We start from the raw sequence: 27,257 nt of genomic DNA, 5'->3' as shown, positions 1-27,257 counted from the left end.
ACTTTAAGGGAAAAATTTTCCCATTATCTTTGCTTACACCTTCTCTAAGCCACTCATTGAATTTTCCTTTCGTTAGTCTTATGTTTTTCTGTTTTGATTGTAGCATTTAACCACGTCAATAGTCAAAGTGGTTGTCAGATACAGACATCCATTTTGCCTCATTGAATATCTGAACGTTTACCCCTGATTCTTCTCTCTGTCCTCAATTTAGGGTTATTCTAAGTTTTCCTCATAAAAAGATTGTTGACAACCACAGCGAAAGACGACTTCGGTGAAGCGAAAGTCATAGATTATTGTGAACGAAATCGAGTAAAGCTACTGAAAAACATGTCCTCTTTATCAGGACTCATCAATGTAACTCTATCAGCATCGGAATATTATTATCTCTTGTTTCAACGCGAGTGCAAAGAGTTCATGGCACATATCTATCACTTAAGGTTATGACATTGGCTACTTTATCATTTCGTGGTATACATTGCGCCAGCATATTTCTTATCACTTAATTGCAATGCGAACTGATTGATAAGCTGACATTTACTATGTGGAATATGAACCCAGCACAATTTTTACATTGACCTTGAGTCATTGAAGTCATTTCTTCTATCATTCTCTCCCTCCCTCCCTCCTTTCATTCATCTCTTTCTCCAGCTCACTTTCTCCCCCCTGACTCACTCATTCCTTTCTCCATCTCCCCCTTTGCCCCCTCCCCTCCCTCCCCTCCCTCCCCTCCATCTTTACCTCACTTATCCTGTTTGTTTTCTTTCATTTCTTTCAACATCAGATATTTGTGTTGCCACCAAAGTTGAATTATTGTCTTCGCATTCACCGTTGATATCTCGTCCTCGATTTCCACTCGGTAAAAGACAAACTATGAAATAAACAGTCAGAGTATATGAGCAATAATGGCAGAATAGAAACAGGTGAACGGGCTTGACGAATATCGTACACCACTATCGTGTTTAAAGGCATTGTTTACCGTTAGCAGATGAAACAAAAACCCAGCTTTCGTGCTTCAAAATAGTACTGAAATATGTGTCAGGGATAGAAACAACCAGTGTAAAAAAAGATAATCAGTATAATCAATGTTAAGTATTGTAAAACGTACAAAATGTGAATAATAGTTATAATAAAATTGTTTCTATAAGTAAACCGTCTACAGTTATGGTTTAGTGAGAAAAATAGTGATATCTCCGTATTTTAGGCTTTATTAAAAAAACAAACTTACCTATACATGTACATCAAATGTAATAACTGGAATATCTTTTTTTAAATCCCTGCTCCCAAAGGTAAACTGTACCTTTAAAATTCAAAGGCTTTCCCTTGACCTCAAAAGGTACAACTCTGTCTTTTGAAGAAGAAAAAAAAAAGAACTTTCAAACCAAACTTATGTTAAATTAATTCATATTCCTACCTCCCTGGGTGCCTTTGAGAAGATTTTAAGGTGATCTCATTCATGATTTCATTCAAATTTCTGGAGACATAACTTATGAGGTAACCTCATTGCACGTCCAATAGCACTAGACTTGCCTGTTTGAGGAGTTCGTTCTCTGGCGACCTCATTCTCGCCTGTCGATAGTCTGTTATCTCTGGGATATCAAACAATGACGAAAAAACAACAACAACAAAGAGATACTATGGAAGGATGATTCTGGCTCAATTCAGGGTCGTCATGTCTGCTAATTTCGAATTGATGCTGCGTAATTCCCCTTGACATCATTAAAAGTTACACTGAATTTCGCTATCCTGAAAACATCATCTTTATTTATGTAAACGCGAAAAGCAGAAAAGAGAGAGAGAGAGAGAAGTCGTCAGTCTTGTTCAGAACTTGTCGTTCATCATCGTGCGAACCGTAGGCCCGTGTGTACACGAAGCAAAGCCCTCCAGGGCACTGTTCAGTTTTCGATTTGTTTTAGACGGATTCAACTAGCAAACAATACAGGAAAGATGATGAACTGACGACAGGTGAAAAGAAGGTATGATCGACTGGTAAAAATTGGCAAGCAAGGGGAAAACAGGAGAAAAAATGGATGCGAGGAGGAAAGGAAAAGCCCGCGAGAATAACATCCGAAAGATATTAATAATCCCGCCGGGTTGAAAACAAGCAAGTTGCTTATTGACGCAAGGGAAAAGCCCATGGGTCTCCGACGAACATCAACACATCAGTCAGTGGTGGGTAGGACTTCGGGCGCGAACCGCGGCGAACTCGAATACCAGCACACGTACGTCTCCGTCGTTCTGTAACGGATGATTAGCACTCCCAATCCAGAGGTGGGTCGAAAGGAAAGGAAATAATATATAGAGTAATGGGAAGGTTCATAGTCAGGGACGGAAATGGAGAAAACATGAAATGTTATGTTTTCTTAATGGACTTCCACTGTGGGTGTTTTTTTTTAACAGGGTTCAGCACGCTAGAAATGGGAGGGGTTACTGTTTGTGCTGTTATACACAGAAACGCACCAAAAAGGACAATGTTACAAGCTCGTCGGATGCGGAAGAAAATGTTAATCTCTGTTGGGGCAGTTGTTCTCATCCTTACTCATTATTGTTTCTGAGAAAGACCCAGAATTTCGCAACATTGAGTGATCTCGTTACGAACGCCACAGAGTGTGACCAAGGAGATACTAGGACAAACATTGCGTATCCGGGCAATTACCCCCAGAGGGCAATTTCCCCCCGGCTAAATACTTGTTAGTGGTAGGGTTAGAGTAAAGATTAGGGTTAGGGTTAGGTTTAGGGTTAGGACTTTGGGTTAGGGTTTGGATTAGGTTCAGGATTAGGATTAGGATTAGGGCCAGGGGAAGGGTCCGGGGTAATTGCCCAGGGGGTAATTGCCCTAGACCCCTACATTGTACCTCCTTGGTGTAACAGTGTCCGCCATGCAGGAATGCAAAAATGCTGAAACTGGAAATTCATCGCCCCATATCGCTGTGCGGAACAACGAAAGCAGTAACAACAGAAAACAACAACAGTTAATCGTGTCTGGTATACAAAACTCTCGTTTTTCTTCGCAGTCTTCTACATCTGCGCAACTTCATGCACCTCATGAATAACTAATGTTAGTGTGTGTGTGTGTGTGTGTGTGTGTGTGTGTGTGTGTGTGTGTGTGTGTGTGCTGTACTACTGTCAATGTTACCTGTCATATTGAAAAATAAAATGTATCTAAATCTGTTGTGTTGTGCAGTAATACGAAAGTGTATTGATGTTATTGGTATTATTTGAATAGAAGTGAATTAAGATTATTTGAAAAAAAAAGCGTGTGTGTCCGTAGTCAGCGGGAGTGACAAGTAATAGGACGATTTCACAGACACGCACACACCAACATACACAAACGCACACACACACATACATACACACACTCACACTCGATTCTGTTGTCTTGTCCCCCTCTCCTTACCCTGTCTGGGGAGGTGGGAGTGCTTCTCATTCAGAAAGAATGAACAAAATGATGAGGAGGTGGGATGGAGCAAATGAGGAGCGGTGACAGCTCGCATCCTTCGGGAGACACCCCGCGGGAAAGACTATACCGGTCGCCTGTCAGGATTAATAACTATACGGTGATCATCTTTTTTTTTTATGTACTATTGTGTGTGTTTATGTGTATTCTATTCTGTGTATTTTTTTTTTCTCGGGGGGGGGGGGCATAGGAGGGGAAGGGCTAAGAATGATGCACCATACTTGCATTAAAACGGTTTGAACCTGTCTCCAATCAATGAAAAGGAAAAATAGATGTCATCATTCGTGAATCATGGCTGCCGTGCTTTTTTTGTTCTAGATTTTGTCACTTCTCACACAAAATTTTGACAAGCCAAAGACATTTTTAGAATGACTATATCAGTTAACATTTTAAAAAACCTTGACAATATATCGAAAAAAGGACAAAAGGCAAATCTGTCTGCAAAAGTTGATAAAACCTATGCTCACGCGCATTTATCACGTTAAAACACGTACTACAAAATAATGATTCACCTTCTTTCAAACAGTTCTGTGTTTGCCAGCTCGTCATGACAAAAATCAAAGCTTTAGCTCTGTCTAGTTTGTAAGTGTCTTTTAATTCAATTTAATTGCATGTCACTTGTAAAAGTTAGAAAAGTTTCTGAGCCGTATTTCCTCAACTACATGCCTTGTCGTTTTTGACGAAAATACAGCATCTTAACTACCGAAAGACTCATTTTATTTATCCAGTCCCTCGTTATGTGTGTGCCGCCCAGAAAGAATAAGCTGAGGAAATATTTGTCACATAGATGGATCGGTTTGATCAGATCGATAGTTCTTTCATTTTGTCGATTCTAAGCAACCCGTGGTGTTAGAACGAGGCTATCCCTGCACGACTAGTCATGTTTGTCCGCTGTCACAGGCCGGCTCGCCCCTGGTTGACAAGCCTGAATTTAAATCATGCCTGCAAGTCGTCGTGGTGACGAAAGTTGGCTGCGAAAATGAAAATGGGATGAAATCAATATCTCGCTACTATGGTGGATGCCTGGAAAATCGTGCTCATGAGAGAATGGCCATGACCATAGACGATTTGTTTGAGAGACAAAGATAACAATGGCTGACCCACCCCCGCGACCTGGAATTTTCAAACCCAGGGCGATATGTCTCCGTCGATTAAGCTCTGACACTCGCACAGTGAACCATTCCTGGGAACCTGTTGCTATGTTAACATCTGTGGAAGACAAGTATGGGTCTATGTGGGTTCTTTGTCTAATTAATTCAATGATACTATGATACGAATGATAATCCTGATCATTGTTTCAATGATCATTGTAAACATGGCGATAATGCGTTAATAGAAGAAAAAAGAGCAAAGCGAAGGACCGCCACGTACTTAGAAATTAAAATCACAGTATTCAAGGCAGTAACTTATCCGAACGCACACACAAACACATGGTAAATAAAACTATGTGTGCACGACAGCCAATTAATATCCGAAATTTGTTGGAGATCTTCACACGTTCTGAGCTTGTTTCCCTGTCTCTGTCTGTCTGTCTGTCTGTCTGTCTGTTTGTCTGTATGTCTGTCTATATATCTGTCCGTCCGTCTATCTGTTTATATATCTGTGTGTTTTACATATCCGTCTGTCTTTTCCTCTCTCTCGGTCGATCTGTCACTAGTGACATACTCGACATTTTGTGCATGTACATGAAACCAAGTCAGTCATTGGAGAAGCCAGTCAAGGAAGTCATGCCGGTCAGTCGTATGCACGGTAATCAGAGAGAGGTAACAGCTTGGATGATTATAGGCGATTGTTCTTGTGTAAAGAACACGTTTATTCAAGCTGCACGTGTCTTTTTAGGACTGTGTGAAGCTGTTTATATGTTTTACATTCTCTTCGTTCATCACTGTTCATTTATACTTTCATCGATACATTAGTTTCGTAGATGTTTGATTTAAATCATATATTTTTTCCGATGCAAGTTTTATCGAAGGAAATCGAGTCTTGTGTTCGTTCAAGGATGGACCATGCATGGTTCATGCCATATCATCATCATAGGACGGTACAGTTGTCATTCCTATCAATCAATCATTCATTTCCCATGTTTGTGACTTGTACAAGGGTTAATCTCCTACCCCATCAAAGAGTTCATAGTCACGAATCTTCCCAGTTCATGAACTGTACGGGGTACCAAGAAATCACCATTTCGAGGTAATTTCGCCCATCATGAATGTACTGCCAATATGAAACGCAGCTTGAAGCAGCTTGATCTCTGGTTGAGGAACAGGGAGCGTGGCGTTCTGGAGGACAAGAAGTCGTCCGTGATTGTCGTAATATGTTTTCTCATCTAGCAGGGGTTGTATGCGTCACGCGTAGCCAGGTCTTTTTATCGGACCATTGATATCCATTGGAAGTGCAAGATGAAATGAGTGACGTCATGAACACCCGATTAATTTCGGAATGCTCACCTGACGATCCGCGCTGCGTGCGCGCTGCGAGCGCGCTGTGTGACGCTGCATGCGCGATGTGTTTCGCGCGGAGGCGCCGCGGGCCATTTATCTCACAAATGACAACTTCCGCTTCGAAGCACGTGATTGACACCCAATCTCTCCACGTGAAGTATTTGTTTTGATGTCTTGAAGATGTCAATGACAAGGTTGATGTCAGTCTATTGGTGCGCCATGTGTATAACCCACGAGAGCAGTGAGATTTTGGCATCGAAGGAGCTCGTCTACAGTTTTGATGATAATGATAATGATGATAATAGTAATGGTAATAATATTATCATATATTTCCACTGATTATGACAATGATAATAATAATGGATAATAATATCAGTTAACAATTATCCCTATCGTTGTTATTATATCATCATTATTGCAAGTAGAGGAAGCAGAAATAGTAGTAGTAGTGGTGGTGGTGGTGGTGCTGGCATCGTGATCATCATCAATACAGAGTCCATCTCGCGTATTTGTATATTTGTAATTCTGGCTAGAGGCCAACGGAACCGCTCTGTGTCTCAGGCACATAAAGAGAGTGAAGTTTGTGGGATGCTTGCGGTACCCGGTACGTCGTGTTCATGCAGGAGGTAACGTCGCCGGTCATATACGAGTAACCATCGGCAGAGATCGGTGGGTTGTGTTTGGAGAATCCCCCGCAGGCTGTCCGTGCCGTCAAACTCACTTAGCCAGCGGTGTGGAGGAGGGGTTCGTGGGACAGACCTGGCAGCCCAAGTTATCACTGACAGACAAAGTGTGACGCTGATTACAGCAGAAGCTTTTTGTCTTCAAGCCAAACGAGTCTCTATCGCTGCTCTCTTGATTCATTCAGCATGTCGTCAGGCACAGCGATGACTTGCTCACGGTCATACGCTTGTAATATCATGCCTCAACATTAAAGTGATCTAGATGGTGACGTGTCGCTGTAGTGAAGGTCAACATCGAACTGATCGTTTTGATAGCGAAGCTCTGCGTGGATGAATCGATTCATGAAAGTAAGGCAGGACTCGAGGCCTGATTGCCTCTATACATAGACAAGACAAGTGATACTAATAAAAAAAAGTATCAGATGATATAATAAAGCTAATGACAAAGGAAGACATTTCGATGGCATGCATGCGGTTATTACAAACCTTTATTTTCATCACACCCGACGAGTTAATATTTTTGTGTGATGCCTTCTAAAAAGTTTTCTTCATTTTGTTACTCATTATCACATGTATTTTGTTAATTTACGTTTGTGCAATTATTACAAACATGTTCTGCGTATACATTGTAGGTATATAATTTTCTCTGTTTATTTGATAGAAATGAAAATAAATTTGAACTTGGAACTTTGAACATTATTCTGTCCAATATTACTCCAGGACAAGGATGTTAATGAGAGTGTTTGTTTTTTTGCCATCATTCCAATGTGAACGCGGGAATCCTTTATACCATTTCCTTCAGCTGATGACGAGAGAATGCGTGGCTTATAAAGACTTTGATCAGTGTGTTCAAACCCATATGATTTATCTTTCTTATTCTTTTTGTCTTGTATTCATTTTTTTTTTTTGGGGGGGGTTGGGGTAAGAAGTGTTGTTATAGGTGTCCCTCTTGCTGTGTAAGCTATAATACCCCCGAGGACTAATCGATCTGTCCTGTGTTGATGTCAGAGCGCTGTTGACTAGTGAAAATGGGCCTCTTCAATCCTCAGTGGAGTAGAGAGTGAGTATAGAAAGTAAACAATTCATGGTGACACGCTGTGTCCATCTCTTATTCTACGGATGTCTAACGATGTGAAACCTGACGCTGTCACCGCATACTTTAATATTGAAGGTATGCAAAGGAAACCAGTTGTCGAACTTGAACTTGGCTGATGATGTAGGTGAAGAAAGTATAATGATCATTTTACCGGATGGCTGAATCACAGTACGTTTACAATCAGTGTTGTGTAAACGCATTTGCCTTCCTATTGGTCATAATATTGCAGGAAGACCAATCAAATGATTTTTAAAAAAAAGCTTGTTTAGCAGTTCAGATGAAGAGTTTGAACTTGCGCGGCACATCATCAGTTACGGTCAACACACTTCCTAACAGCCAACAGAAGATGTACAGCTGTAATACAGGCTAGACATGAATCACCTTCCTTTGTTGTTGTGTTCTAAGTTGGTCGGAAACTCTGATGAGATGGGGGGGGGGGGGGGGTAAAGGAGAGATCCCATCGGCAGGTTCGGTTTATGCCTCGTCAGATATAGGGGAATAAATAATAATTGTTTATCATCATTCGAAAAAGATGTCGGATAAGAGTTTAGTGACCCTGTCACGTGGGACAGTTTTCGAGTTATAGTGGAGGTCTATGGATTTGTGGATTTGTTTTCCTACAGTAGTTTGTGTCAACTTGAGCAGGGACTTGGGTTTTACTTTACTAGTATCAATGGATTTGTTTGGATTTCTTAGTCTTCTATAGAAACAATCAACTATTCACTATATTTGAATTCATTCATCGAATGACGTGGACAGACAGCTGTATAAAAGGCTTCTGTTTGTGAGAGGTGTTTATGGATTGAGGGTGTGAGCCTGTAACTGATTGCGAAGGGGTTATGGATAGGAAATCAGATCCGGGTCAGGGATATAGAAGAGATATGGGTTGAGATTTAAGGTTAGGGTCGTTACTGTATGATAGCGTGGAATATTAAAACTGCATATTGTATCGGACTTCAACGTTTTACCAATACATGATGAACAACAGTCACGGCAATTTACAGATACGTTGTACATGTATTATATAAAAAAAATGAAAGAGTCCATGTGTTAAGTATTATCTCTCATTCCAGCGGCAGATTTGTTGTTGTTGTTGTTGTTGTTGGTTGATTCATTCATTTTTAGCTGACGTTTAATTCTTTTCATGTTAACGAATTTACATGCACAATCTGCTTTCAAAGTGGAGCTGACGAGAAAAGAGAGGGAGAGAGAGAGAGAGAGAGAGAGAGAGAGATAAAAAAATGAAAGTAATCCTCGTAATTGCTTTCATTGAACGTCTATAGTCCAACTGCAATGTAGTCTAGCTGAAATAACAAGAGCCAAAAACAAACAAAAAAAAACCCACAAAAAAAACACTCACACACACGCAAGGTTATTACAAATGTCAAAATACGATATTAAACATCCCTAAAGTGACCATCGACTCACAAGGGACTGAAGTAAAAAGAAAATCAAGAAGGAACGAATCTAACAGATAGATTCGTTCACCCTCATAAATTATAAGTAAAGAGGTGGTTCCTTCACCACCCTGCATGTACTGATATTTGTGTGCTAATGTTTCTAATGGAGACCGTTTATAACTAAGCAACATTGTCTATTGAATGGCATACTTCAGATAAAAGAACAGCCCCCCTGACAGACTCGTTATATGTTTTGCTAAATACATTCGTGAGCTGCCAAATGCCTCACAGCCAGTAACAAGCACAGCATTTGGTTGATTAGACAGACTAGTAGAGCTTTATTTGACAATTATTTATTGAGAAGTTTCTATCCTTCAATCCTCTCGCATTTCTGTGCTTCACACATCTATAGCAAACCAGTCCACAAATATGTCCTCCCAAGTGTCTCATCAGTTTAAGTGATGTCACGTGTCTTCTTTTATCACGTGAACACTCAGCGGGTGTCCAAACAAATCGGTAAATGAGATAACAGTTATCATATTTTCGGCTTAGTGTCTCTTTTTCCCCGTCTCCTTCAGCCCACTTCAAGCGAGCGGCGCCAGACCCACTTTTCAGGGGGGGGGGGGGGGGGGGGGGGGAGGGGAGGAGGAGGGGAGGGGTACAAGGTGGAACAGATTACGGTATCATATTCAAACTGTTTCAGTATCTTCGATGTGTTGTAGTATAGCTGCATGGTTTGACAAATAAACCACCGGCAATATCCTATCATTCGTTCACCCCAAAAACTCTTACTCACCTCCCGCATCTGTTCAGCCGGAAAAAATAAGAACCTTCGAGGATTTCTCAAGACTTTCTGTCAAGAAATATGATCTATTGCTTGAAATGTCTGCTCGTCACAGAGGTCCATCTCGGGGGCAAGTTGAGGGGTAATTTAAAGGAGTGACTATAACCTTCCTCTCGACAGAGCAAGGAAAATGTCAGGTGGCTTTTTAATAGCAATGGCTTAGACTCGTGTCAACTTTTGAGCATGATGAAGTGGCTTCGAAGAAAAAGAAAAAGAATACCCAGTTACTCATTAGTGGGGTTGTGAACGTTGAAAAGTTCATGTTAGAGAAAATGCATCATTTTTTTTCTTTTTTTTGTTCAGCAGCCTCTGATGGAGTATAGATGCATTTAATTTACCTCTAATTCAGGCTAGTTTGCTGAGGGCTGAGCATTTAATAAAGAAATGCCTGGATAATGGATTGGAAAGACTATCTTCGGAAAAACACCCTCAGCTAATGAATCTCAGTATTCCGTTTTAAAATGCTCAACCCGAAGCCTTGTCAAAAGGCCACACATCGATGGCTCCAAATCACATAACTCGTGTTTGTACCTAATCGTATCGTCAAATTTTGAACTAGGCCATTTTCCATTAAAGTAATTCCATTTTCTTGAGCATGGAGAAAGAGAGAGAGAGAGAGACGCACCGACAGACAGACAGACATACACACACAGAGAGACAGACAGGCAGAGAGATGTAAAGGGGCTTGAGTGAGGGATAACAGGCCTCAGAAATTCAACTCTGAAACAGAAAAAAAAAATGTGACGTTTATGAAATCCTACATATGAGACTGCAATGACTGTCTCTATAATCTAATTTCATCCAGGGTCTGCTTGCCCTTACGCGAGAATGAATTATTTCTACAGATGCTCGTAATTGGCTTTGTTGGTCTCTTGTTCCTCTTTAGCCGGCGATTGCGCTTTTGGACAGGTGCAGTTGGCGCGAAGAATGCGTACCATCTTTCCGCCGTCACAGACTCTCTTTCTAGTCATCAAAACGAACGACAACAACAACAACAACAACAACAACAACAACAACAAATTATCGTCTGATGCAAACAGAATGGCGCCCGTGGCAACAATGCGTCACCTGACCTAAATTTTGCAAATGAATTTTCACGGATGTTCCGCGAAACGTCCACAAATGACCGCAAATTGGCAAACCGTGAGATTCAGAAAGTGAATTACGCCAGTGCAGTGCTTGAGTATACGGATGTCTGCAAGTGTATGGGATAATCGTTGCTCGGAGTAGAGGTCCGTGTATCTTCTTTCAGTATGATTCATGGTCACACGACAGTCATTTGTTTGCGTATCACACAGAGGCCAGGTCATGACTCAACAGCAGATAAACAACAAACAAGTAGAGCTATGTGTGTGTGTATGTGTGTATGTGTGTATGTGTGTGTGTATTGTGTTGTTGTTGTTTTTTTTCGTGCATGGTACTTTTTTTTCTTCCATTTCCCAGAAACCACATTAATGTGTGTTTTTGAGCTGTGTCGTTTTTTAAATATAAATTTCAGAGTTTTTTTTTTTAATGAGGTAGAGAAAACATCTCGTGTTATAGGCCTGTCATCCGTAAATATGCAATAGTTTTTAGGTATGAAGTGTTCATAAACCGATTTCTGCAACGAAGTCCCCCAAGGCCTGATTGGTTAAAGGTACACGGACTTATAGGATTCAAGAGGGCGCTATTGAATCTATAGTTAAATGTCAATCAAAGTATATCGCGGGCGCCCTCTTTTATGTATGCTCAGTTGTACGTAGCATTGTGGTAAAACGGCCGAATCAAGAGACGAAGTGAGATCGACATTATTTCGACCATTTTCGACATGCCGTTTGAATCGGAACATGGCAGAACGTGCAGATCTTCTTGCCTTTCAACAGCGCCCTCATTATTCCCGGGTCCATGTACCTTTAATGGAGCTTCGACTCCTTCGAGGCTTCTAGAAGACTAAAATAAAATCATCTACATTAGAGGCTTTGAGAATGGAAACCTTGAAAGTTTTATATTACTTCAGGCGTTATGAATCAACCTTGAACTTGTATGTCTGTCCTTATACGCAATCACCGTATCCTTTCTTATCCTTGAAAATGTATGAAGGCAGCTTTCGTATAAGATTTCAACTTTGTCCCCAACTCTGCCGAATGTGCCGTGACAAGCCGAGTTTCGACGAGAACAGAGACAAAAAAATGACGTCGTAGGCGAGTGATGTTTGTGCATGTGACGTGTGCGATATTCCCTAGAAAACTATGACCAGCCGGACAGTTTCCGGCAAAACTCTTTCAAGTTTCCAGGATCTTTTGAACATGAGAGAACGAAACAATGAAACACACACATCTGCAGATCAACTCTAATAAAAATGTAGTCGATTTATGAACTTGCTCTGAGAAAGTCAGAATAGAGAGTTCAATATAAAATGCTGAAATACTCAGATCATCTTGTTCGCCATGAGACGACCCAGAAACTATGACTTGGCGTAACTCCAAAGATATCTGCAGCCGTGACATTATTCCATTTGAGTCTATCATATTGATAAAGACATTTTTCATGACTATCTGGGACCAAGGGACGCGCTCCCTCAGGTGCTCCAGTGTCCTTGTCGCCAAACAAACGTCTCCTGTCTCATCCGGTTTTAACATCATTCATTGTACCCACTGATATCTAAATTTAGAACCCAACAACATTCGAAATGTCAGCCAATATCAGAAGAAAAAAAAACAAACTTTTCATTTATATCTCCCATCCGTGTGTATGATCACATAGATAATTCATAGACTTTTCTTACATCAGCACTTTAAAACTACCGTAAGTAATGGACACGTACTTTGGCCAAATATTGATGTCAAGTAATGGATGTAATACTCGGAAATATAACACTGAATTAATTACGAAAACATACACACAACACACACACAAACACATATTTTCAGACATATTTACCAATACATGTAGGCCTACATATCATTCCTCATGTCCTAAGTATATGTTCCACTGTACAAAAAGCATAGAACAAAATTTATGTTGTACTGACTTACTTCCATCAAAAAAAGCAAAAAAACAACAACAACAACTTTGACTTACGAAGACAAAATACTTTGCTCCATTAAACACAGTACGTGAGATGACGTACTAGAACGACGGTACATATTATACACTCAACGATATATTTATATCGATCTATACGTTGTATCTATCACTCTATGTATTGTGGGGCATATTGCATATAACCTTCAAATGCACTTTTCAACCTTGTACCTGTCTCTCTTGTTTCCCTCACCATCTATTTGTGCAGGCTCCACGTGTGTCTATCACCACAGTCCAACCAGCCCCAGCAGTCCGCCATCCAAGTTGAGACCTACTGCCAGCCGATCTTCAAACGATACATGGCCATGTGCCCTTCCGCCAACGCGGGTTACAAACTGTGCAGCAGATACACGTAAGTTATAGATAGACAGATAAACAGGTAGATAGATAGATAAGTAAATAGAAAGATAGATAAATAGTTAAATCGATAGACAGACAGACAGACAGACAGACAGACAGACAGACAGATAGACGGATGGATAATGTGTGAACAGATACAAGTAGTGGATAATGGGATATACTCGATAGATAATGGAGAAAAAGGAATAGGCCTATAGATAGATAGATAGATAGATAGATAGATAGATAGATAGATAGATAGATAGATAGATAGATAGACGGACAGACAGAGGGATAATAATGTGAATAGATGCTAGTTGTGGATAAAGGGATAAAAAGGATAGATAATGAAGAGAAATGGATATAGGCAGACATGAAGTAGGTAGGTTCACGGAAAGATAAATGCGTAAACAGAACAAATGGGCGAACGAATAAATAGATGAATGAATAGATAGACAGGAAGATAGGTAGATAGGTAGAAAGATTGATTGATGGACAGCTGGATAGATGGATAGATAGACAGAAATATACAAAGATTAGCATGCAGATAGATGGATGGAGAGACACGCAGATAGAAAAAGATAGAAAGATGAGGAGATGAGGGAGAGATAGATAGATAGATAGATAGATAGATAGATAGATAGATAGATAGATAGATAGATGGATGGATAGAAAGATAGATAGATACAGGGGTGGAGTGAGGTAGGGAGAAGCAGAGTTATGCTGAGAGGGACGAGCTAGGACGGACATTCAATTCAATTCAGTTTAATTCAATTCAATTTAATTCAATTCAATTCAATTCACTTAAGTTCAGTTCAATTCAATTCAATTCAAATGATTTCATTTCTACATAAAGTAATACAGGAAATTCCAGTAACGCTTACAAGAGTAAAGAATTCCAAATCACACAAACTTCAATGATACATACTAAAGTCATAGTAATTTCATCTTTATATTTCGATAGATGAATAAGTAAGCAACTAAAATGTTATTTTTTAACTGTGGGCCTATATGGAAAAGAGAAATCCACAAGAAAAAAACATGGCTTTTGAAGTTTGTGGGGAAAGTTCTGTGGGTAAAGAACATTTTAAATATTCCGTTATTGTGAAAATCATGGGGTTATAGCTTTGATATAAAAAAAAGAAAGAAAGAAATTATAACTCCACATAGACAGAGTGCAATCGATAAACCGACAGAGTGCAATCGATAAACCGCAGAGGGGAGGAAAGGGAGAAAGAAAGTCGTATAAATGAGAGACTTATGGATATAAAATGATAGATTATGAGAGAGATACATCGCTTTCTATGTGGTCTCATGATGATAAACGAAGGCCATCATATTGTGTAATTGATGCGAGTCAGCCGGTAACCGTGCTACGTGACTACGATCAATATTTCTTTTTTTTTCTCTCTTGTATTTTTTGTCATCATTTTGTTAATACGTGCGTGAACGAATCCCTTGTGGTAGTGAAAGGATAAGTCTCATTCCAAATGTTTTTGTCTGCTTGTTTATTTCAATTCTTTATTGCTTCGCGGTGGTACGACATCTTTTTGGTGGATAGGACGATTTACCACATCGCCTACAGAAGAAGATACGTACCGCCCCCTACCGTCCAAGAGCGGTACACGTGTTGTCCTGGCTGGCGACAGGCCCACAGATACGCCAAAGGCTGCACGGAAGGTGAGTAACTTTACTTGAAGATGTTCTCATGGTTACCCGGCCACGCCCTGAGGATGCCATACTTCAGTCATATCAATAAAATACTGTTACATAATTATTCTTTTTGACTTGTCAGCATGGCACTGTGGTATACAATAATTTGATGCGGGATAGATACATGCTGGATTGATTTCTCAAAGCATTCCGCATTTTTATTGCCTTAATTTTCAAGACTCTGGTATTTCACTTTGTGAGAGTCACTAAAATGAAGCCCAAAACATTCACAACAGGCAGTAACATAAAGATATGTGTTTTTAACAATGATAAAGATAGATAGAGAGAGAGAGAGAGAGGGGGGGGGGGGGAGAGAAGAACAGATTTATGAAAACATGATGTCCCCCGGGTACGCTCGGTATGTCGCCATTCAATCAATTGACCTTTGTGTTCTGCGGTAAGCTAGGGGATAGAAAACAAATAAGTACAGATGTCTGACATTTTTCAATATTATCGTACCCAGGAGCTATCTGTCAGTACGTCTGCGGTTAGTTAGTTAATGCATTACGCAGGAGGAAAAGCTTTGTCTTTAGCTACGGTAGCCAACAAACAAAAAACTCAATGCGAAGTGACACTATTGTACTCCCACAAACATCAGGACGTATTTGTGCATTGTTTGACTGACAGTGTAGATCCTAGTACATCCCTGGCATCACAACGACACTTCGATGCAATTCAGTATTTTGACGAAAACTATCGTCAACAAGATTTGATTCTTCAAGGAGTGGATTTAACTGGTATTTGCTGGCTAGTTCTCCCGTGCCCATGACTCGAAATATCTACAAACACACGCAAATAAGTTAAGACTAGGATAATAATATTCAAGGGATCGGAAACAACCAGATTGCTTATTGTGATATTTTAGTGTTTTTTTTTCTTAGTGGGAAAATACTATGATAGTATAGTCTTGAGAACAGTTACCATCAATTTCTACAACACAGAACTTTAACAGATATATATATATATATATATAGATATATATTGATGCCAGTATATATATATATATATATATATATATATATATATATATATATATATATATATATATATATATACATACATATATTATGTATATTAATATTATTTATTGTATAGATCTATTTTGGTGCATTTTGTATATCATCTGAATACGAAAAAAAATAAGCAAATAATATAAGGGCATACATTGTGATGATTGAATGGACTACACAAGTGTTAGATGCTACTGGATCAAATATCGTGTAAATATCATGTTTACAACACTTGCTATTTATCTCATGGTTGTCGCTTTCCCTTGGAAACAAAACACCGTTCAGGAAGCGAGAATAAAGACCTGCAGTCTTAATACTCACTAGTGCCGGAGAGGTCGCTGATTCCTCAAAATGTGAACGCAGTGAAATAATATCTTAAGCCGTGTGGATGTAAACCTGAGTTTATGACCAAAAAAAGAAAAGAAAAACAGCGAATGTCAAAGCGCTTGTTCCTACACTGTGAGATACACCTTGGCAGTATAGTCTTGATGTAATTCCAGATATCGTCTGGACGCGTGATGATATTTTGTTTTTTTGCGTGAGAGGATTTCGACAGATCCTTTGAACTCTCGACTACCGGGTAGAAACAAGGAAGGGGTGATACCCTCAGCCCAAGTGGGCTGGTATCATTGGATATGAAGGGGATTCTTCCAAAATCCCGCCACTTACTCCTCTCCTCATCCGATCGTTTTCTGTCTGACATGTCAAAATTGGCACTTTTTTGTCTCCGAAAACACTCGTAGGGGGTAAATAAAAGTAGGCCGGGAGCTCCGGGGATTGATGCGGGTAATCCCGGAGGAATTTTGTCGAAAACACGAGAGACAGCGAAAGGCGCAGCAGGGCGCGACTTGGTATACAACAACTGGTTCGCGGAAAGTGTGGTCCAAGCACTCACTGGCTGGCTAGTCTCTAAACCAAATCGATGTCGAATCCGATGATGACGTCATAGCATGTATCTATCAGTCTCACAACAGCGATCCTGCATGGATGAACGTTTGGTTGATAAAACATTAATGGCAATACGTAACAGAATTCCAAATGCCATATTATTTTTAAGATAGTCACTTTGTTTTTTGGCGTAGAGCAAAAACACTCGAAGATGACACGATAACAAGCAGGACGCAGACTTTCTCCAGAGTGAAGAATACTAAGAGCAAATACTTTCGCCATCTTCAGATCCAGTTAAGTAATCAGTTATGAAAACAGCAGAATGATAAAAGGTTCAATGAATTAAAGTATAGGACATGTAGAATACGCAATTTATGGAAATTCACAGTTTCATGTGTTGTTTCTTTCTATATGCTTCAATGAAATTGATGGTAATCAGGTTGATATGCATTTGTACATACCATGTCATTATCTCAACATGCCCAGAGGTTTCAACAAAAACATGTTATCAAATCAGGTGTTTAGTCAGTATTTATCCACTGAAAGCTCTATCCCCTTAAAAGGCATTATTGCACGGTTGTTATAATGATACAACAATTTGATGCGAAGGGTGCATGATTGATGACGTCATCATCTTATCTCATTTGAATGCATTTGCTCCTACTTAATATATCATCGTTTTGAAAATTTATCTGAAACTACATAATCCATCCTATATAACATAATTATTTTGCATTTGATCGAGTTGAAACTTCTACCGATCTTTCTGTTTGGTTTTAGTGTACCGGTAAGGCAAAGTCTGCAAGAATCTCTTATAAAATCTGTCTGGTGGTCTACTTTACTTTTGCAACCATGAGTTCCTGGACTACTTTTTAATTGATCGGTGGGAAGGTCACGTAGTGCGGGCTGTCGTTCCCTTGGAAGGAGTCAACGTGCTTTGGAAGAGCAGGAGAGAGAGAGAGAACAGGCCTGGATAAATAGACATGGCGGATATTGGTGAAACTCGGTTCCAGGCTAAACGGGAAATCACCTAATGATGTGGAAGGAATAAAAACTCAAATACACTGACAGCTCAAAAATACGTGTGCGAAGGATGGGTTGGCACTTTAGAGCCTAATCACGCAACGCGAACAGTTTTTGGACTGCATTTAGTGATTTATTACCTTTAGCCTATTTACATCTCATCTGATTTAAACTTTGAACTTAGCTTTTATATAGGTATACGTAAAAACAAACCAAAGAGAATTGTGGAAGTTTCAATAAATTCGGACATCTGAAGAGAATTATGGAATGTTAAAACTACCCTTGTTTCCAAGAAGCAGTAGATGAGGTCACAAAATGTATTCGTCTAACAATTCTCCATGGGTTGTACGCTCCAGGAGAAGAGGATGGGGCGGGGGGGGGGGGGGGAGTGGTGGAGGGCAATCCGGTGTAGTTCTTAGCGTTGTTGTTCTTTATATACTGCTGTCGTCTATACAGATAACATAAATGAATGATGCCACTTAAGACAAACTTCAAAAGTACTGCGCTTGCACATTCTATAAGCGAGTGAAACTACATGATCCTTTGTTTCCGTTTGGTCAACGAACTGCCGAGAAACTCTTTCAAGGGCTGCTGATTTCACCAATATGTGTAAGAAATCGCTGAAGGATATAATAATTGCAGCAATCTAAGCAACATCGAAATGTTTACAAGCGATGGGGCGTCGTAGAGTTGTTTTCTTTTTTCTTTTTACTGTATTCATTTTAAAGATCATGACAGTGATTAGATTATCAAAAAAAGAGCGCAGGCTTTCGAATAGACTATCTCAAGATAATAACTTTTTTGTTGTTCTTGAATAATTTCATGGTATCTATTTCGTCTTTAAAGTCGGAAGTGCATTTTACTCCTGTCCCCCTGTATTTTTTTACTTGATCTAGATGAGAATTTCTGATCGACAGACTTGTCATCTTTCAAATTTCGTTTTCAGCGATTCATCCTATGTCTCCATGAATTCTCACTGTAATCTCCGTTGAAGAGAATAATGAATGGCGGGTTATACTGTAACAACAATCAGTTAATGATTACGTCAGTATCGTTCCTCAGCACTTAAAATGGACTCTATCATAAACAGGGTGCTTGCGAGCTCCATGGAATGACATAAAGTCGTCACATGGCATGATAAAAAAATGGTTTTTGTATCTCTGACTGCAGAAACTAACGTTGATCTATTCATTTCGTTTATTTCGTCATGTGTTAATGTATTACCTGTTCATTATTAATTTCATTTTATATTGTAACTGTTATTGGCAAACATGCCCTTCATCGACGTAAGGGCCCGTATTCTGCTAAAAGCTTAGACCGAGTTTAAACCCACGTCTGGGTCTAAAATGGGTTTAAACCTTGGTCTGTAGTAGAGTACGGGCCAAGCTGTCAATCAGTTGCAGTAGAAAACAACCCGACGCAATAATTATTGATATGAATATTGTGTTTATTAGTTATCGATTGATACATCATGTAATCTTATCTTTTGGTTTAATTTTCTATTATTTCTCAATCCATTCACTCATTAGTCTATTCTATCTAATTATTCATTGATCTTCAAAAGTGTGCTATCACAAATTCCATATAGCACACACTGTCATTGTACTATGTATCGTACATAATAATGATAAGATATTAATCTTCGAGAGATGTAAAATTGTTTTCATGTAAAAAGAAAATGAAGGAAAGCAGGGGATAGATTTAAGAAAGATATTTTAAATCAACAAATACGCCTAGATCGAAGAGAAGGAAATGATAAAAAAGAGGATATCGGGGTGAGAAAATGTTACAGCCACTGTCTTGTGGTCTATTTCTTGCTCATTTTACACAATGAATTTGGCGGCTTACTCCTCTGGGCTTCCATTATCATTTTTTTTTAATGATCAAGATAACTCGTGTGATCAAGGTGAACATTAAACTCTTTACACCTCAAACGACCTTCCCTCGAGGGCCAGGTTTATGAGGTTGGAGTTGGAGAAATATGTAAAGGGAATAAAGAATAATAAGGAAGGATCCCTACGTCAATGTTTCAGTGTTATTGTATAAAATGTGAGTGACATTGCTTTCACCCACATAAACGGTGCCAATAGTTTCATGTGATGCATAATGTGCATATAGTAAAGTGATATTGACCGCAGACAGCAATGTCAAATATTGCCCTTGCAAAAAAAAAAAGTATAATAAAGTTATGATTTGGGTTAATAACTAAGTAATGCCAGTCCTCTGAGAATCATTGCGAAATAAGTACTGTGAGACAAAAATTTGATATATAGGATATTAATACTCTTTTTGTATTTCATGTCTAAAAGGAAATTGAATTAACATTCGTGTACATGTCATAGGGAGCTTTTTTTTTGTGGCAATGACATTATATCATGAGATTTTCATAATGTGGTTGATGATGATCTCACTGTATCGTAAAAATTTGTGAAACTTTGCCATTTTTTGACTTCCCAATTTTTCCCGATTTTGCTGAAATTTTTTTTCTTTGCTGATTATTTGATCTAAATTTCATTGAATCAACCCATTCTTGAACATGTTGAAGAATAACACTTTATGAGATGCGCGCCTTCTCGATTGTGCCGAAATATGCGTGGTTTGAATCAGCGGGTAGCATTGAGAAACATTGCTACTGGACTCGTTCGTTTCAAGTTCACCTTCAAGCCTTGTTTTATCTACACGCCTTCGCGTTTCTTATTAAAGTTCCAACTTTTAAACAACCAAGTAGACAATTAATCGTAACTGTTTGACTTTGTGCGTGCGTTTGTGATGGGTACTTTTAATCACTATGTGTGTATCATTTTCGGCATTCGTAGAATGCTCTCCATATTTGTCACCATGTTTAAATGTCACCCTTGATGGGAGGGGGACGCTTACGTGCCAAGTTCTTTTTGTGCAAAGTGATGATGAAATATGCCACTCAACCTGGCTTATGCATCGCACCTGTCTCTTTATGAAAACAGTTCAGAGTTGTATAAACATGTAAGAATATAAACTATAGCTGCCGGTGTCGCTGCATTCTAATTTCATTCCCTATTGTTGGCATTATACCAAGGATCATTTCAGTCGTGTTTGCTATCTCGAGTCTTTAGTCAAAGGTGGCTTTGGGGGTTTGTTCCAGAATAGTCCAATAGAAGCGGAGATATTATGGAAGCTGGTGACACGTCATTTCTCAGGATTGACCACAGTTAATATTGGTTAAGAGGACCACTACGACATTTATGCCATATTACTCGAGAATCTTGAAAGTGAACTGACTTGTGCTTCTTTCTTCTTGCCCCCTTTTCTCCCTCTTTATACATTCTTATTGATGCCAGCTATATGCTCGCAGGAGTGTCAAAATGGCGGCCGGTGTCTGAGACCTGATAACTGCGCATGCCCGTCAGGATGGACTGGTCAATACTGTGAATTGGGTAAGACCACCTGGAGGGCTTCTGGGAAGACCTCTTACTCTCATTTACAAATTAAAGTAACTGATGTTGCTTGTTGTAAGCTGATCATTACAGAGTTAATAGGGTAAACCCAAAACAAAACAAACAGACAAACAAACAAACCTAAAATATGTTCCATACAACCAAAAAAGCAAAGTTAATTTAAATGATAAAAGAGTTGAATTTCTTTAGAAACCCCTCATCCCCACACAAAGTCCTCATATTGGATTTTTGAAAAAAGAGAATGTTAATTGTATTAATCGTAAACAGGTATGTGGACAGCCTAAATAAGTTGACAAATAGTGGAATATATATAAACACTGGCAAAGTGCATTTTCCTGTTGTTTAAAAAAAGTTTATTGCTAGCTCAATGAAGGCAGAATGTATGTGTCCATGCGTACGTCAACCAACCAATTTGGTCACAACGACATCGCAGGACAATAATAGAACCCACGGCGGGATGGTTACCCCTTTCTATGAAAGGTCGCAGGTGGCAGTATTGATGTTTTTGAACTGGCGTAGTTGCCTCGGTCCATTCTGTTTAATGTTCATTTTTGGCTCATTTCAATTTTGTATCAAATGAGACGATTTACACAGAGATACAACCAGAAGAACTTTGAGAGCGATACTGAAATTGTACTGCTCAATTTTAGTACGGAACAAGATATGCCGAGATATTTTTAACTCATAACAACAATTCAGAGAACGTTAAAAATGCGAAAAATATCTTACAAATTCACCGTTTAACCTCCGCACGAAACTTAACTTGTAATCAACTCCAAAACGATGTAGGAAAAGAAATGCGAGCCTTAATTTGATCTGAGCAAGGAAAGTAATACTCTGCAATCCGAGAACTGCGATTAATTCCTCTTATCGAGTGTATTCCCAATTGCAGCTGTTTACAACGCACAGCCAAAGTGAATGGTCAATATGTTATTCTGATTTTATTTTACAGATATTAATGAATGTGAAACCGATACACACGGTTGTCACCAGCGATGTGTGAACACTAACGGCAGCTATACGTGCGAGTGCCAGAACGGATTTACGCTGGGCGAAGATGGAAGATCGTGTTCAAGTAAATATATGGCCCCGATATCTTTAAAATGAAAGCAAGAGATTATTAAGCAGAGGGGTGAAGGTTGAGGTGTGAGTTTTCTTCGATGTCTCCCTCCACAAGTGAAATTTGTAAGATTACAATTGATGATCTTAGTATGATATGATTTTAACAAACACGTCGGAAAAAAAAGAACCAGTGGGATTCGAACCTGTCATCTACTGCTTTCCGGGCAGCGACACTACCACAGTCTATCCCTGGTTGTCGACATTGACACGATGAACTTGGAACAAATATCCAAACTCCGAAAGATGACAGATTCGAATACCGCTGGTTTCTTTTTCCGATATGTTTGTAAGAATTAGAGATCAGCAGTTGGGAGCTTACAATTTTCATTTGTAGAAGGAGACAAACTTGAACAAAACTCATATCTGATCTTTAAAATACTTTTAACTGTGAAAACTTACGACTAGGTGCACACCTGCATTGAAGGAACTGTATATGCTTTTGAGAAAAACGGCAAGATATATGGATCAAAATAATAGATTCTTTGTACAAAAAGATCATTGTTCTAACAAAATTTATGATGAAAAATACTTATCTATTGATTGCTAAAAACTTGATAGTCAAACTCTTCACATTTGCTTCGGCTTAGAGATATGCAGTGTATCATCAGCTTCATTTTAAATCCAGCCATAACGGTTATTAGTTACGCATGGCCCGTAGCAGTATTAATTTTCATATCATCATCTGCGTCCTATTATTATGCACCCATAGGCCCGAATTCACGAAGGTGGTACAAATGAAACCATGGTTTAAATCATGGACAAAAACCATGGAGCGCCAAGTGTCGCATGGAATATTTCGTTACGAAATCAGTCATTTCGTCGATGAAATGATTATTTTGTAAGGAACATTTTGTCCACGAAATGATGATTTCGTTAACGAAATGGTCATTTTGTCGACGAAATGACCAATTTCGTAACGAAATATTAAGTGCGACACTTGGCGCTCCATGGTTTTTGTCCATGGTTTAAACCATGGTTTCGTTTGTACCCACCTTCGTGAATTCGGGCCATAAAGGTTACTAATTACACATTGTCTGCAGAAGGATTTTGCGGTAATTTTTTCTGGAAAGTCTATACGTGGTCAGGAATTTATGCGGATAATGATATTGAATTTGGGTAGAATCATTCGGAAAAAGACTAGGAAAGACTCACCTACCTAACACTTACTATATTGGACTTTCATGTGTTTTTTTAAAGATACCTTTGTTTGATGTAGATTATGTGTAGATTTGTGGTGATAATGTTGAGATGTGAAATTTTTGTGTCCCTTTTCCTTTACAGTTTGCGTCTCCTGCAGTCCAGAATTCCAGTTCGTTTTGGCTCGAGTCCAACTATTAGAAGAGGTCAGTGGAAAATGGATCTCGCCGACTTTCGTCTACCAGTCCTTACCATTGACCTTTTTCTTGCAAGGGTCATTAGGTCAAAGACATTAATGAAAAGTCTGCTAAAGAGTGACGATGATATTGTGAATGATACAACAAGAATACTGCAAAAATATTGTTTTGAACGGAAATTGCTTTTGTTATACGTTGCTTCCAATCTGTAAAAAGATTAGGCTGTCATTGCGGGGAGCATTTAAGCTGAGGATTGGCAGCGGGGGGGGGGGGGGGGGGGAGGGCATGCAGAATGATCTATTAAAAAGAGTGTAAAATGCTTTTGAGGGACTTGTGCCCTTCCAGACAGTGCATTTGGGGCCCTGAGGTAAGAACATTTTAAATATAAGGTAAGAAAATTTTGCATAAAAATAAAAGCCGTCTTCGATTACATTTCATGGGTTGTTCAAAGTGCTTCGAAAACACACTTTCACCTTATTATTTAGCGTTCATTCTCTCCCCGACTTCCCTGCTCACAGCAAACTAAGGTGGTAAGAAATAATACAAAGAAGACTATAGCGCCATCACGGTTAGCAAAGCAGCTGTTGCCTGTAAAGGATGGTATCACAGGAAGAATCCAGGCTCATCAGGTTGTTTGTATGTTAGTTTGGTTAACAGTTAGCAATATTTCTCGAACAGTAATGAACATATTTTGATACAAACTTTCAAGTAGGTCCGTTGTGGCAATGAAATGTGCAGTTGATTAATTCTTGAAGATCCGATTATGATGCGGATATTTTGTAAAGATGCATGCACAGCGCCTTCTGAGCTTACAGTATTCTTTTGGTCTACTTTGTGTCTGTCTTGACTTATAGGACGTTCGTCAGTTACGTCAGAATCAAACCCTCCATGCGGCACCGCCACCAGCCCAGCTCCAGAAGCCGCCACAAAACATTAACGCCTTGCCCGCCCTCAACGACCAGTACATAGCCCAGATACAGCGGATTGGATCACTGAGCGAACAGATTGCCATGCTGGAGGAGAGACTAGCCGACTGTAAGTCTATTAACTTTTATGCTGCTTGTTTTCCTGCATGGTACTTGTTTTATGCATGTACGCCGTTTTAATATGTGCATGTTTATGTAACATTTGTCTCGATGTTGTTTGATAAAGAGATACATTCAATTAGGCTTTCAAGCCAAGCCAAAGTTAGAGACGATGTAGGCCTAATGACGTTTTGTGACGTGTAGCTTTACCTCATGTATTTAAATGACACTGCTACGTGCTTCTGAAAGCTTTGAACTCTTAATTGGTTTTCCCCCAAAAAAGTGGAATACGCTTACAGCCGAAATAATTTTGGCGTAATTTATGGGGTCATCCCACGAGTCGACACCCACGAGTCATACTGCCCACGAGTTGGACACCAAGTAAAACAGGTCCACTAGCTAGACACTAGCTAAAACAGGTCCATTGACCAGACACTGTTGGCAAATTTTAAGACCCATGAGCTTGACGCTATACAAATAAGGCCCACGAGTTTGACACAAGGCATATAAAAGGTCCACGAGCACAACACCACGTACATTAAGCCCCGTGATGTGTAATATCAAGCTTATGGGACCCTTTTTTGCCTACTACGGACCTCGTGGTCCTTGTTTGCCTAATGTCGAGCTCATAGGTCTTATTTGCCTATATAGTGTCTAGGCCGTGGACCGTATAGTTTCGTGGGCCTTATTCACTATTAGTGTCTAGCTCGTGTGCTGTATGACTTGTGGGCTGTATGACTCGTGGGCTGTATGACTCGTGGGCTGTATGACTCGTGGGCTGTATTACTCGTGGGCTGTATCACCCGTGGATGTCGAGCTCGTGACACCTAATCTATTCTTTCTGTTCTTTTTTTTATACAGGTTCGTGTCGGAGACGTACAAAAGGATGATGATTTCCAACAAACTTGAGATTGCATATTTTTTCGTCCTTCTGCAAAGCACACGAAGGAGCCCTGATCACTGATCTCGTCAATTTTTCTGTACAAACTATCGTCATGGAACAATGAACGTTGTGATTTAGTTGAGGGCGGGGTCGGAGGTCAAACTTTCAAGTCAACGTGTACTGTATTCGGCATGCTTACACCAGCAATTGGTGCACTAGCGTTTTACATGTGAACAGAACACTGCTGCGGCCTTGAATATTAAAGTCAACTGCATACGAGATTGATAAGTGCTTACTTTGAAGTTCAAGTCAACCGGAACATTATAGTGTATTATCACCTTCCAAAACAACGTGGAAAGGAAATAACGTGAAACATATTTTTTGACGAAAAGAAGTGGACAACTGGAGGAAACTACAGGAAGTTTTAAATGTTAATTACTTTGTAATTTAATGGCTTTGAGTTCTATATTGCAAACACTAATAATAATATTGACACGCTGCATGTAGCACGCTTCTGCAAGAAGTGTGCAGGACAGACCACATTGTCTTTGATAAACTCACACAAACGCTGCTACGTACTATTGGTGTATATGTTTTGTTATTCGACGACGGACTTTCGTCATAGCATTGCATTGTGGGATTGCTGGCCATTCTACGTCGTTTAGTGTGTGTGTCTGCATTTGGAAAAAGAAAAGGAAAGAAAGTCGTGTCATGAATGCATATAGTAGCTGCCCCGGTGAGACCGGTTAATTCACGTTGTAAAATGACAGCGGTGATATTGCCTTTATCCCCTTTGTTTGCTTTTAGTGCCGATTGGCACAGAAAACCCCATAGCATTGTACACACTGTCCAAAGTCCCTGGCGCAGAAACTGTAAAGCCATGGGTAATAGTAAAAATCTGTTTTAGCCTTGAATGACATTTATTTTATTCTTTGACTGAAGGACTAACTCAATCATTACCGAAAGTAGCCGTAATATGAGGCAAAGAATTGAACTTCAGTTATCTGCTTGGTAGCATCTGTGTGTGTGCTTCATATTAATGACTACGTCATGTACGTAGATAATTTTCGTTTTTATCCGAGGGCAAATACCATTCTTGATATAATTTAACGACATTCTACAGATAAAGAAAATCTAATGATTCTAATGGTTTGTCGGTTATGTGAACACCCAAGTTGATGTGATGAAGCCCATTTGATTGATGACGTTTTGACGATATACAATGGGGTAATTACTAGGAAACTGTTCTGGACTTAATGCTGGGATGAGTAGTATATGACTGTTGACTTATGGAGAGAGTTATCCTCAAGACGCCCCTGTGTTGTTGTGTGTTCTTTAAGTTTACGATAGCAAAATTTTGCCTCGCGCTATATTTGTTTTATTTCGTTCCTAATCATCATAATTATGCTTGACTCGTAGATATATGTGTACATATTTGACGTAGAAATCGTAAATTTAGTACTAGTAATGTTCTTGCTTGTAATGTCCCTTACTCCCATTTTTTC

At 39.4% G+C, this 27,257-nt stretch overlaps 1 protein-coding gene across 1 annotated transcript; it reads left to right on the top strand.

The window, feature by feature from the left end:
* Positions 1-5,676: 5,676 nt before the first annotated feature.
* Positions 5,677-26,950, top strand: LOC139741142 (epidermal growth factor-like protein 7). The gene is made up of 9 exons (XM_071651729.1): positions 5,677-5,763; positions 6,431-6,564; positions 13,190-13,333; positions 14,882-15,000; positions 21,272-21,367; positions 22,341-22,463; positions 23,792-23,853; positions 24,699-24,879; positions 25,731-26,950. The coding sequence occupies exons 1-9, from the start codon at positions 5,677-5,679 to the stop codon at positions 25,757-25,759; spliced, it is 975 nt and encodes a 324-aa protein (XP_071507830.1). The 3' UTR covers positions 25,760-26,950.
* The last annotated feature ends 307 nt before the right edge of the window (positions 26,951-27,257 follow it).

This window comes from Diadema antillarum, unplaced genomic scaffold, assembly GCF_040938485.1.
Source record: "Diadema antillarum isolate AM-2024a unplaced genomic scaffold, OU_Dant_1.0 seq00000906_RagTag, whole genome shotgun sequence".
Lineage (NCBI taxonomy): Eukaryota > Metazoa > Echinodermata > Echinoidea > Diadematoida > Diadematidae > Diadema > Diadema antillarum.
The sequence above is the reverse complement of the archived record's forward strand: the minus strand, read 5'-3'. Positions and strand labels throughout refer to the sequence as shown.